The following is a 13875-nucleotide window of genomic DNA, read 5'->3' as shown; positions in this document are numbered from 1 at the left end:
CAGCAAGACAACAGTATAAAAACCAAAATAAATCGTCACATTGTGATATTCTGTGATTTATTCTTGAAATTATACAGCATATCGATAAAACATTCATACAAATTGTGAGTTTGAATTGAATGCATAGACAGTGGTGGCATTCGAAAAATGTCTTAGGGAATGCAAAGGCAGCCTTAGGTGTCAGACTGGGGCTCAAAGGTTATACGGTGAGTCAATTCTGGTATGAAACTTTTAGCCATAAAGCAAACAGATCAAGTCTGTCAAACATCATGAATTAGCATTACTCCAACTAGCCTACAGGTAAGAACGGCCAGGGCTGGCTGAGATCAAAAGAGTAGTCACAGGTTATCCACAAAAGATGCCAGATGTTATCCATATGTTGTCATTGGTAGTACATGATATCTTGGACTGGCCAAACAGATATTGTCTACTCTAATCAAATATCACATAATAAGATTGTGAGTCTGTCTTGCAATATGGTTGCCGAGGTATTTTTTGGAATCATTTGATGTAAGGAGGTCAGTGAAGGTCACTGGTTCTGTCAGTTTGAATTTGAGAGACAGATTTAATTTGATCCTAATCTCTCGCCAAAAACTGTAATTGCTTGAATTGCAAATTCCCAGCTTGGCAGTGGTCTACGCTGCTAAGAATTAATGGGACGTCTCAATATGAACTTGGCTAATGATAGTATGAAGAATGCGTTTAAACAAGTTTTTACTAATGGGGTTTTGTTCACTAGGTTGGGCATTGTGAGAAATCAACAATGGAGCTGCAAATGTTAGGCTAAAATAGCCAAATCATATGATTTCTTAATATCTAACAGAGTCATTACCGTTCATTGGGATAGAGATGTACGTAAACGCATGCGCACCAAGCCCTGCTAATGCGTTCAGTCTAGAGAATTGTAAGATACATATCGGTATACATAGGCCAGAGAGAGAGAAGTCAATGTCTTGGGAATATAAATAGGTGTCCATTAAAAGTTTTCTTTGAGTTTTGTGTGCTCTGCCTCTGGTTATTTGTACGGGTGGGTATCTATAGTGTGGGAGTGCCAGAAGAGAAACCCATGACTCCCATGAGATTATGTGGAGTGTGAAACTCCAGGAGAAGGGTCTCAATACTCTAGGAGAAGTATTTGGAAGCTGTAAATTTTCCTTGTAAATCGGGGGTATGGATGCAAGCGGTATCCTTTCAGTTTATGGTGGCTGAGCTAATATAGTGAGATTGTTGAAACTTGAGCGAGACAGGACATACTACTCTTTAATTTTACTCACTACACTGTCAAATGTTCTCACATTATGCTCATATACTAACGTAGCGATCTACATTAGCTCATTGCTTCCTTTTATTGTGTCTCTTTGCTAGTTAGTTTTAAAGGGGGGTAGGGTGGTCCAGTAGGCTTCCTGTGGCTGGGTGTCACCCTCTCTTAGCTTAGGCACATCTTCCATTTCTCTTTCATTCTCCCTATCGGTATTCTTGGTCATTCAGCATTATTGGCTTTCAGACAACTCACCACGGCTAGTTTGCTCGATTGTGCTGTGTTTATTTAATGAGAATGTTGTCTGTTATTTTGCTTTTCTTCTGTTTCTCTGAGGATGGATATATACGCTGTTGGAGATTTAACAATTACTGATTAATTTTACTATTTATTGCCTTATTTCTGCTATTTTGTCTTCTCTCTGTCCTATCTTACTGTGGGTCAGGGAAGTCCTCATATTTTTGTAAGAATAACTGCCTGATGGTCACCTCTTTGTGTGTGAGTTTTTAGTGTTGTGGTTTAGTTGGCAATCTTCCTCTCCTATTAACAGCCTTTTGTATTCTCACTCGCTCAGTAGTACAATTGCAACATTGACCCCATAAGCCTCTGTCTTTGACAGTTGTTATTCTTACTAGTGAGACATGATAATTAGTTTTCACTTTGCGTGTGGGAGGTCGTTACTTAGTACGTTCATTGTTTCAAATTTTGTTACTTTTGTTTCAAGGAGACACGGCTATAATCGAGCAAACCAGATGTAGTAGTTATCCAATAACATAATCAAATTCTCCGTTTCTATAAAATTTTGGAATTTAGTCCTTGTTGCAGAAATGTTCCATACTGTACAAAATATTTGCCACTTCACACTACAGATTTCCATCCAATCCGACGTCCATCAACTTTAAATCAGACAGCAGATCTCATGACGGAATTCGATAGGTCTGGGAACATCTAATTAATAACAATAAACCTTAGAAATAAGTCAATTATAAAAAAAATGACAACATTGTTATTAACTTTATGAATAAGTAGAAGTTAAACCAATCACTATGTAATATCTAGGTAGGATACAATGAAGTTACATTCTAATTTTTGACTTGAATAATATATGCCCGCTGCCCACTCACTCCAACTATTGATAATGTATGAACCCCTGTCTAAACTAATTGCACATATTTGTGCTAACATAACGGGGTTATTAAAGAGATGCTATAATGTTGCTCATCGTCTGTTGCGCTGCATTACATATCACAGAATAAAACAGCAAGTTACTAAATTACTGAAATTACGTTATAGCTGGTAGTTACATCTTTTTTTAGAGCAACACACTAAAAAGAGATGAGAAAGGCAAATGTGTCATACACAGAATGACTGGCTTTAATTTTCCAAAGCGTCACTTTTAATCCATGTTGCCACTATAATAGCAGGCACCTTAACGAATGCATGCACAGGATTTTTATGACAACATGAAAACATGGGCCAGGGCCAAAAGTGGAGATTAAAAGCAACTCCAAATTGCCCAAAACAATTAGGCCAGTTTAGATCACTCTGTAATTACTGGCAGACTAAGCGAACAAAAAGCCACTTTCACCGTCTGCATCTCATCAGTAGTGGACTGCGCTGTCCACATATGGTTTGAAACGTTGTACCTTTAAAGGATTCTCAACATTAACCATGTACCTAGCAATTAGATTTTTTTTTTGCATATAAAAGGCAGAATCCATCAATATGTGATATACATCTACACATATTGCACTTCCTGGTCTTTATTATAAATGCATGTTTTAAATAAACAGATCAGATATCAGATATTAGAGGCAGTATTCATGTTCACAGAGTTTGTGTATAGTCCACGCCGAATACAGTATGGTTTAGATCTAAATAACATACAAAACATGCAATGTGGACCAAAAATAAGTCAACTGTTGCTCTGAGGCCCACTCATTATTACTTTGTCCTCATCAATATCCAATATATGAGGACTTTCTAGGAAGGAAGAGAAAGGAAGGAAGATACATCAACCAGAACAAGCCTAAATCTGTTATGTAATGTTGAAATAGGAATACTTTACTTACAATAAATTGCATTTAAATGGTGACACAGATATACTTACCATGACTGAAATTAGGGGTCAGATTTTTTTTTGCTTATGAGAATTTTCTGTTGGGTGTTTGTGACGGTGTTCATTTGGGTGTTTGTTTCTGAGAGTGTTTTTTTAGGTGTTTGTTCCTGCTCTTATAGTTTTCTAGTCTCATGTTTTTTGGACTGCAGACAATCATCCATTCTATCCGGATTTTATACTAGAAAAGATAATATCATCAAATGTTGCACTCCACCGTGGGAGAAAAAAAAGGCGAGTAATAATAAAAGATTGTTCATGTAAATAAAAACAGTAAACAGTGAAAAAGACACAGTGCACATATAAAGGTGGGGAGAAAGACATACCATCCGACTGATGAAAGTAAACGCGTTTCACAACTACATCGGACACTTTCTCAATGGTTACATTTTATGCCACCCAGCTCTCTGACCTACTGTTTACATCTGCTTTAAAACTTACTTTCAATATAATCGTTCTTGCCAACTGTTCAACACCCTGTACTTGTATGTTTACCAACGCATTTCGAAGTCTAACGTTGGCCCATTTTAGCGCATTGATTAATCTTTTCCATCCACTGCTTATTTGTTCCTCTTGTTCATTTTATTTGTGAATTTTCTTTTTTTTGTACTTTTGTCCAACCTTCTTCAGTATAAGATTGGAATTTTAATTTTAAGGTGGTAACAAAAGGAGGTCAAGATAACTGGTGTGTAACAGAAACTCACAGCTTCTTGAAAGCATCAATTTCCTTTGTCTAATAATAAATCATTTCCCCCAATCTCTAATGAGATTAATGCAAATCCTCTCTTATCTGTACCTGTGCAATAAACTTAGAGAGTGCTTATTTGACATCTGTTTGTGAGTGTTTCATCAGCAAATCGCTGCATACATCATGTTGAAGATTATTAATTTATTGACAGGATGATTTGATCTGGCCACAGCTGCTTACATGTAATATGATAGAATAGCAGATGGAACTAATTATCAGGTCTGTTAATATTATTTCTGTGTCGGACGTGGCTGTGTTTATAAAACTCATGAAGATTAGTAACATGTTCCCCACTATCCTGTGATTATATGTGCTAGTTCTGCTTTCAGATTTTAAATTATACCAAAATTGAAATCAGATTTATAAAGAAATATAAATAAGAATAATAAGGATAATCCTGCTGATTGCTAGATTAGCTAATGCCACATAGAAAGACAGACTGTGTGCGTTTAGAATGTATAATTTGCCATCATAATTTGAATTGAACTTGTCATTTTTAAATGGATAATATAGGTTTTAAATGAACGCTTTTTAATGTATTAGATACATAATGCATTAAAATCTGCAAAAGAATAAATGGAAAAAAAAAGAATAAATAAAAAATCCACTCATTCTAGTCTAATGTGATAGTTTAGTGGTCAGTGTTCCGTACAGTTAAACATACTCCCCAACATCAGCATCCCATGGAACAGGACTTTGTTGGGTGGACAGACCCATAGGAAAAGGCAGAAGGTCCAGCCAGAGAATTGGCAAGTCAGCCTGGTGTAAATGCATGACGGCAGACCATATAAGAGGAAATGTATCAGTGCTCTCTACAGGATCCTATTGCCCTGAGTGTAGAGCGAGCACGTCTAATGCGCTGGGCCTATACTTCCACGGACAGTTATTATTATTATTATGTTATTTATGTAGTGCCATCAAATTCCGCAGTGCTTTACAATGGGTGGACGAACAGACTTGTGGTTGTAACCAGACAAGTTGGACACACAGGAACAGATAGGTTGAGGTTCCTGCTCAATGTTCTCTGGTGCTCCCAAAAAGTGAGACACCAGGGAACAAAGTTGGGACGGCTAACTAGCAACCAGAATTTGGGACTTTCCTGTCCTGTGAGGCATGTGTTTAAGAGTGAAATCAGCATTTCTTTCTTCAAGTTGGAATTACTTTTTCTTGAAAAACTAGAAAAAAGTTTAAATAATTTATATCAGATTTGCTTGTTACCCTCTGAGTGCAGATAGTATGTTCTGTTAGCACGATGTTATCTCTGCCTGTTCAACATGCCCGCAAAACATAATAAAGGCTTATATGTAAATCAACTGACAGAATCTAAGCAAAATAATTTGCATAAGAAGTTGACATAGATATGGCCCACACCTTTAAATATTGTGCTTGTCGCCATCTCTCTTCCACTCACAGATTTTACAGAGTTTTTGTTTATTCACCGTATTGAATCCTACTGAAATTTCATCGGTGGCAAATGCAGACAATTTATATACCCTATCAGCAGCAAAGACTACTAAAAGATATAGGGAGACAAATTGCGATAGTTATTTTAAATATACTTCACCGCAGAAAGTGCAAATGGGAACTTTTATATTTCACTTTAAATCAGACTTCTATAGATATAGTGACGGGCATTGTCCATTGTCATTTGGTGCACATTTGTTTAAATGCCATGCATTGTATTTCAGGAGTGGTAGAAGAAAGGCTAATTCGACTTGTGAATGGATCAGGACCTCATGAAGGACGCGTTGAGATATTTAACGAAAACCGCTGGGGAACTGTATGCGATGACGGCTGGGATAAAAAAGATGGCGACGTGGCTTGCCGGATGCTGGGCTTTAAAGGTGTAGAAGAAGTTTACAAAACAGCCAGATTTGGGCAAGGTAAGAAAATATTGATACAACATTTCCTGATGACCCAATAGTACCAACAACAATTCTTTCATATTGAGTTTTACTGGAAAAATAAATTAATGAGCATCCATGTTAAAGGAAAGATTTAAAACACTCAATAAGGACAATCAATAATCACAATTATCTTTACATGTCCAGAAATGGACATGAACGTGTAACCCCAGCCCATAATCTGATTTGTTACATCCAGGAATCCAGGGAAGGTGCTCTGTATCTTTCCTACTTGACTTGTTTTACCTAATAGGAACTCTCCCCCGACATATCTTAAAGCAATCACATCACAGGGTAAAAGAGGTATTAAATGTAAGATTCTGTCTGTGATTAGGTAAATGTCCCTGCTCAGGTCTTGGAACACATTAATTCCGCATACAAACTCATTCAAACTCCACGTGATGACCTGCAGAAAGCACACGGACACCAGAAAAGGCATTCTGACAACATTCTGGTTCATACTGTTACAGGAATTATTATGAATTAAAGGGACACTCCAAATTAGATTATGCAGTCTAGTTTATGGCAGTACTTATTACAATTTATTGTATTATTTTAGCTTATTGTGCTTGTTATTACATCCTATTTTGGTGGTGATTACAGCTTGTTGTTTTACAGCTCATTATATTATTACAGCTTATTAAATTAACACAGCTTCTCAAATGAATACAGTTTACTAACGCATTAGAGTTTGCTGTATTGTTACAGTTTGTATCATTAGTACAGTTTATTGTGTTATTATAATTTATCACAGTAAATAATTTGTAAAATACAGGAGAGCGCACCTTTTAAAAAGTAAATATAAACAAGATACAAATAGTAAATAATAAAAATTGTTGTAGTGTAAAAATTAGCAGCTAGACATAAAGCAAAACTCCTTAATGATCATGCCCTAGTATATGAAAATAAAAAATGTCAGCGCTATACATGGTAGCCTATACAGTGAGGCAACCTATAAAAAATGTGCAAAAAAATCATCAAACAAAACTCTGTGAGTTTAGTAGTAAATAGATAGAAACACTTAAATCCCACAGTAGTTTAGATTTATGCACAAAAAATATATAAAAACTTGCTTAAGAGTCCATATAGTCTTATAAGGGAGTCTTGAAGGGGTTAATCCTTTGTTGAGATGGGAGATACACTGTAGCTTTTACCTTTAAAAGATACAAAAGAAAACTTTCATAGTGTAAAACCGTTTTATTAAATCACAAGATACCCTTCCCCCCAAATAGGAACCCTTACTTGAGCAAGTTGTGATATTTGTTTCCAATATATCACGAAATACACATTTGTAAAATCAGAGGCTGTGTAGCCGTTTACCGTCCGCTGCTCTCAGCAGTTTCAAAATTCCCGCCCGATCTCAGCGCTGATACGGTGGGTTCTCTCCTGCAGCATGGGAGCATCAGTGTGTGGACGATTGTAAGCCGGCTATGAGCATCAGACCTCTGCACCCGATATCACATGTGATATCGGGTGCAGAGGTCTGATGCTCATAGCCGGCTTACAATCGTCCACACACTGATGCTCCCATGCTGCAGGAGAGAACCCACCGTATCAGCGCTGAGATCGGGCGGGAATTTTGAAACTGCTGAGAGCAGCGGACGGTAAACGGCTACACAGCCTCTGATTTTACAAATGTGTATTTCGTGATATATTGGAAACAAATATCACAACTTGCTCAAGTAAGGGTTCCTATTTGGGGGGAAGGGTATCTTGTGATTTAATAAAACGGTTTTACACTATGAAAGTTTTCTTTTGTATCTTTTAAAGGTAAAAGCTACAGTGTATCTCCCATCTCAACAAAGGATTAACCCCTTCAAGACTCCCTTATAAGACTATATGGACTCTTAAGCAAGTTTTTATATATTTTTTGTGCATAAATCTAAACTACTGTGGGATTTAAGTGTTTCTATCTATTTACTACTAAACTCACAGAGTTTTGTTTGATGATTTTTTTGCACATTTTTTATAGGTTGCCTCACTGTATAGGCTACCATATATAGCGCTGACATTTTTTATTTTCAATTTATCACAGTGTTTACGAAGTTAGAAAGCCATGGGTGTCAAACTCTTCTAGTGCTTTATCCAAAAACTGTGGGTCTCCCACTCGCCCGAAGCCCCCACCACCCTATTTTCCTCTGACAATAATAATGGAGAGGCTTCAATTATGTATTAACTGCCTAACCTTTTTCCAGTGGTGATAACAAAGTTCCTTCCTGATACATAACCACTGTAATAATCTAAAGTAGTTATGGTTCTTGAGGTGTCCCTTTAACCCCTTAAGGACACATGACATGTGTGACATGTCATGATTCCCTTTTATTCCAGAAGTCTGGTCCTTAAGGGGTTAAGTAAATAAAACCATCTGGCATTCTATAAATACATGCCATCCTTACACAAGCCCAAGCTTTGAATCAAAGTAGCTCGCAGGGATATGCCACCCCCACCCCTGGGGTGTAAGCTGACAGTCCAGGAGGTGTGAGCATTATTTATACCCAGAGACAGATTACAAGAAGCACACGCACACTTTGTTTAAACTTTTCCAAAGAAACACAAACTGAGCTGCTTATACAAGTCCCACACATTGTCTATATTTATAAAGAACAATTCTCTGCAGTGTTGAATTCTTTGTGCCCACCTCGGGAAGCCGTAAGGTTTTCATCACTTCTTTGTTAACATTAGCGTGTTAACACTTTCTGGTCCTTTCTGGTAGTGAACCAGTTACTCTCCAGTATAAAGGCGACACATTTTTCATGATCCCTCTTCCTCTAGACTACAGGCCTATTTTGTGACCTTTTATTTCTGCCTTAATGTGACTCCATTTCTTTGTTTATTTTATTGTAGCTAATGTACAGCGCTGCTAAATATGGTGGCGCTTTGTACAGACAATAAGCTGAAACATACATTTTTTATATCTTTTTTTCTTTTTCACTGCAGTGCAGGCTAAAACACAACAGTAATGATGAAATGTTTATTATATATCATCGTAACATAAAACTTTGTTTAGTCAGTTATCCATGATATATTCTTCCCATATCCTGAGGTTATAATACACAGGTACAGAGAGGTAGGGATGGAAACATTGCATTTAGAGCAATAGCACCAGTTTACAGCTTTCTTTCCCTGAACACCCCAACATGCAAAAACTCACTTCAGGGAGGTGGCTTTACCAGCAACTGCACCCCCTTGTGTATGCCCCCACACCTCTCCCCAGTTCACACCCCTCCCCCTCTCACACACACACACACACACACGTGCATTTAAAATGCAGGAGTCTCCGGGAACCTCTGGGAGACTTGGGATGTCTGCAGGATGATACATTTAGCAATGAAACTCTGGGTTAACTGTTTGATTACAAATCCTAAAACAAAATCCCAAAATATCTGGTAGTTTATGGCCCTCAATAAATAAGTTTCACATCCCTAGATTACACAGACATAAAAAGAAAGGAAAATTAGTAAAATAATAATAATTATAACAAAGTATTTAACCAGGAAAGCTACATTCAAATTACTCTGGTTTTCAGGTACGTCCTGGGGATGTTACCTTAGCTCAACATCCAGGGGTTGTTACTACAATGAGTAAAGTATACGTCCATTAAACTATTGATATATTTCATCCAGTTTTTCTTGGATCACTTTTCGAAGAAGGATGTTGAAACTTCACTCATGCGAGTGATGCACAAAGGGTTAATGCAAGCACATCAGATATTAATGGCTAACGTGTAGATTGTCTAATGTAGCTGTGCTTGTTAATCAAAATCAGCCGAGGAAGATGGAAAAACTGAACCATCGTGAGACGTGAACCCTGGCCCTTTTCATTGACAGAGACAAGATTCCCTAAATAACCAAAACCACATGAACAGTGCGAGTGGCTGCAAGAAATGGCACATGCTGTTTGCGGGCTGCAGACAATCACAGAGACAATAGGATTCTAGCCGCACAGTGCCAGCAGAACAAGTCGATTTTTCCAAAGAAAGAACATCTTGAAATTCATTGACATTGCTTATTGGAAAATGATCACTATTCAATCATTTCCCATTTCAGAATGGTCCAAGTATGACTTCCACAGTCATAAAAAGCAGCATATTTTCCTTTAATGAAGAACAACCCCAGGGCATGCACCGTGTGACTTGCAAGCCCTTGCCCCAGGTCTAGTGATTTATCCAAGGTGGTTGCAACAGAGCATTCTGGGAAGGGTTCCATGAAATACACATGTTTACATAGTGTGCTCCAGTATCCCCTTACCTGGCTATTCCTGGAGTACAGAATAATGCATTATAGCGTGTATCAGTGATCAGTAGAAGAGAAAGCTATATTAGAATTATTATTTCATAGCGCCCACATATACCTGAGAGCAGCACAAAAAAAAAAAAGGGGTCTGCTCAAATGAGTTTACAACATCAAATGCTTTGATATCAAGGTCCAGGAATGAGGGGGGAGGGAAAAGAGAAAAAGAAGGAACCCTACCTTTATTAGTTTTAAGGGTCAAGAGAGTCGAAAAAAGACAATGTAAAATTCAAACGAGGGCCATGTAATTGGTGGGTACCTAGTTTTTTGCCTTATGAGTTTGCATCTGGAGTTATTCCCCAATTAGGGAGCTCAATAACAGGTGACTCTGTGCGGTAGCCGTCCACCAGCCCATCTTCTCTTTACAGAGATCTCTTCTTTTGGGCTGCGGGATGGTTCCCCCACATTACTATATATACTTTTTATTACTATATAGGTGTAACTATACCCAATATTCTGCAATTGACGTCACTGCAAGGATAACCACAAAACTTTCATAGGGCAGTACAGATTTGTCAATAAATGGTAGTAGTATTTATTAAACCATATGGGTATCACATTCACATTTCTCTGAGCCTGTCTTTATAACTGGCTCAGGTAAACCAGCTTTGGTGTGATAGTGTGGCTAGGCCCTGGGGAGATAGCGCAGCTAAGCGGACAAGGGCACATGTAGGAGTGTGGGGATAGATGCATGGGATTGGTTGGGAAGAATCTGTGGGTGTGATTATGTTCTGTGTAAGACAGTGTGGGGGAGGTCTTACCTCAGTGCCACTTGGGATTCGGGCCAGCAAACAGCTTCCTGTCCTCCTGCTCCTGTTTGCCTGGGCCTGCGGGTTACACAGCATGATGGTTGAGGCTTCTGGCTTCCCTCAGGGCTGCTGCAGCGTGGATGGTGGCCGGCACCTATGGGAGCAATTGGCAGGCATTACTGAAGGTATGGCTACCGGTGTGGGCCCCCCCCCGCGGCCTACCTCCCCCTGGAGCACCCCCTGCGGTCTCCCCTGCTGCCTCCCGTGCGGTCCCTGCCCCTGGGGGCCGCACCAGCACTGGCAGGCATTCCCAACCGCCTGCCAGGCTCTTCCCTGATCCCACTCCTCGGGCCCGGTTGAGGACTGGGAGCCCGGGCCCGTGGCAACGCCGGGACCGCGTGTCTGGGGGCTCCAGACACGCGGCCTACCTCCAGTGCCTGTGATTTGCGGCCGCGCGCGTGGCACGGCCTTCTGCACAAGGCCTGCTACTGCCGCGAGGCCAGCCGCCTCCATTCCCGCACGGCCTGGTACTCCCAGGCCGGGGATGCGGCCTAGTACCGCGGAAGTACTGCCTAGTACGGCGGAAGCAGCAGGCCGCACGGCCTATTACTATAAGGCGGGGATGCGGCCTGCTACCGCCGCGTGGCCTCCTGGTGCGGCTGCCGCGCGGCCTACACGCTGGTCTCCCTCCACACCATCCGCCCCGGCCGCCTGTGCTGGATTGCGGTCCGGGGGCGGTGGGCGGCGGATACAGCCATCCGGGCGGCAGACGGCCGCCCGGCGACGGTCCAGGTCCCCCCGCGGCCCGCGGGGAGGTGTGATGGTGAGTAGGCCCTTGCGGGCCGCGCGGGGTACATGGGTACCGCCGTTGGGAGTCCAGGGGGGGTCCCCTTGCCCGTCGGGAGCCTCCTCTGCCAGTGAGGAAGGCTCCCAGGGCTGTCTCACCTGTTTCCCCCCCCCTCCCCCTTTCCCCTGTTGGCTCTGTTTGGGGGGGCCCAGCTTGCCTTGGCTGGTCCCCCCTCCTCTTGCCCGGTATCCTCTTCCCCTCTCTCTCTGGTGGTCCCCCCCCCCTGCTCTGATTTCCTCCCTTTCCCCTCCTGTTTCCCCCTTCCTGCTCTATCCCCCCCCCCGTCCCTCCCTGTCTGCCTTCCCTTTGTCCCCCCCCCCCTCTTCCTAGCCTGCCCCCCCCCCTCTTCCTAGCCTGCCCCCCCCCCCACCACCACCCCACCACCCCTGTGTAGGTCACTTACCTCGGCCATCTCCTCTGGGGCGTGGGCTCTCATCTTCTCTGCTGCTTCTTCTCAGGATACTGCTGCTGTTCAGGGACCGTCCAGCAGGTGGCGCTTGGATCACAGCCGATGTCTTCTGTGGATGCTGGGACTGCTGATTCTTCGCCTCAGCCTTCTGTGAGCGCAGTGCCGGGCTTGGATCGCCAGGCTGCGACCGGTGAGTACGCTTCCCCCCTCCTTTTCGCGCTTCGCGTGCATACGTTGTTCCTTCCTTTATTCAGTCTGGTCCTCTTGCACACTCAAAAAAAAAAAAAAAATGCACTGTAAATTGCCAACTGGAATAAATTTTCAACAAAAAATAAATAAAAAAGAGAAAAGTAAAGTGCATACGACAAAAGTGCTATGACTTATACATGAAGATTGATCGTTCACAAAAAAAAAAAAAAAAAGAAAACTGAAGAGAAATAAAAAACAAAACATATATAAAAGAACAGCAAAACAACAATAAAAAAAAAAAAAAAAAAAGAACGAAGCGGAAGTAAACAACTGAAATAGAATACAAGTACTTAGGTGCATGGCCGCCGCTTCCCCCTCCCCCTTCCCCCTTGAGTTTCAGTATGCATCGTATGTTTCAGTGCGCTTTCCTGCAGCGTCCCGAGTTCGTGTGACTCTGGGTGTTGCTGGGCTTATATGGCCCGCTTGGCTTGCGCGCAATGCTAGGGAGCAGATAGTGGGGAGGGGCTTTTATTGCAGGGACGTTCCCTCCTGCCACGGGGGTCCCTTGACTAAGAGGGACATTAGGGGCTCCAGGAGGGTCGTGGGGAGCATGCTCTGGTCGGTTACACCCCATGGCACATGTTCAAATGCACCCTGTGTTCTGGTTTGCATGGTCGGGGAGAGGGCTCCCCGGGCATGCGCTGCGGGGTTCTGCGGTCAGGACACTTTCCGGACGTGTATCGTCCGTGGGAGGAGCTGGGTTGGTGGAGGTACGTTTTGCACTTTAGTTGGCGGTGCAACCCTTCTTGGCCTGGGGCCGGATGGGCTCCGGTCTCTGGTTTTGCTTAGGTCTCACCTGGTGCCTCAGCACGGTGCGTTTTTCGTCCTCTCTGCGATCTGTCGGGATGGGGACGTGGGTGCTCTCGGGGCTGGACCCCCAGTCCATGGGAGAGCTCCTTCGGGTGGTGTGGGTCCAGTTTTCCCAAGACCGCTCGATTAGCTTACTTCCCAATCGTTATAGGTACCCGTTTCCTTCCGGGGGCTGGGTTTGAGTTGGTGGCTCGGCGCAGCGGTATGCGTGGGTGGGGCTGCGGGGCCTGGGGCCTTGCTGACGAAGGCGGCGGTGGAATTGGTCTTCCGGCTGCTGCTGATACGCCCGTCGAGTTGTTGTTTCTGGGCTGTGTTCTGATAGTCAGATTTGGGTGGCTATGTGCCTCCACGTAAGTTGCTCCCGATGTCGCTTATGTGGGGCCGTCAGTGTCGCATGTACGCACTCTGCTGTTGCAGTGGTTTTCTTGGGATAGTGTTTTGGAGTTTCTGAGTTCCATGGCCAAGGCCTTATTCGTGGGTCGGGATGTGTGCTCTT

General features: G+C 42.4%; 1 protein-coding gene across 2 annotated transcripts in view; it reads left to right on the top strand.

The window, feature by feature from the left end:
• The window catches only part of SCARA5 (scavenger receptor class A member 5), a 389331-nt gene that overhangs the window by 351322 nt on the left and 24134 nt on the right, over positions 1-13875 (top strand). For both annotated transcript variants that reach the window (XM_063441974.1, XM_063441975.1), the window contains one exon: positions 5811-6005. In XM_063441974.1, coding sequence (XP_063298044.1) covers positions 5811-6005 — 195 coding nt within the window. The remainder of the gene's footprint in view (positions 1-5810; positions 6006-13875) is intronic.

The sequence above is a fragment of the Pelobates fuscus genome, chromosome 2 (genome assembly GCF_036172605.1).
Source record: "Pelobates fuscus isolate aPelFus1 chromosome 2, aPelFus1.pri, whole genome shotgun sequence".
Classification (NCBI taxonomy): Eukaryota; Metazoa; Chordata; class Amphibia; order Anura; family Pelobatidae; genus Pelobates; species Pelobates fuscus.
The sequence above is the reverse complement of the archived record's forward strand: the minus strand, read 5'-3'. Positions and strand labels throughout refer to the sequence as shown.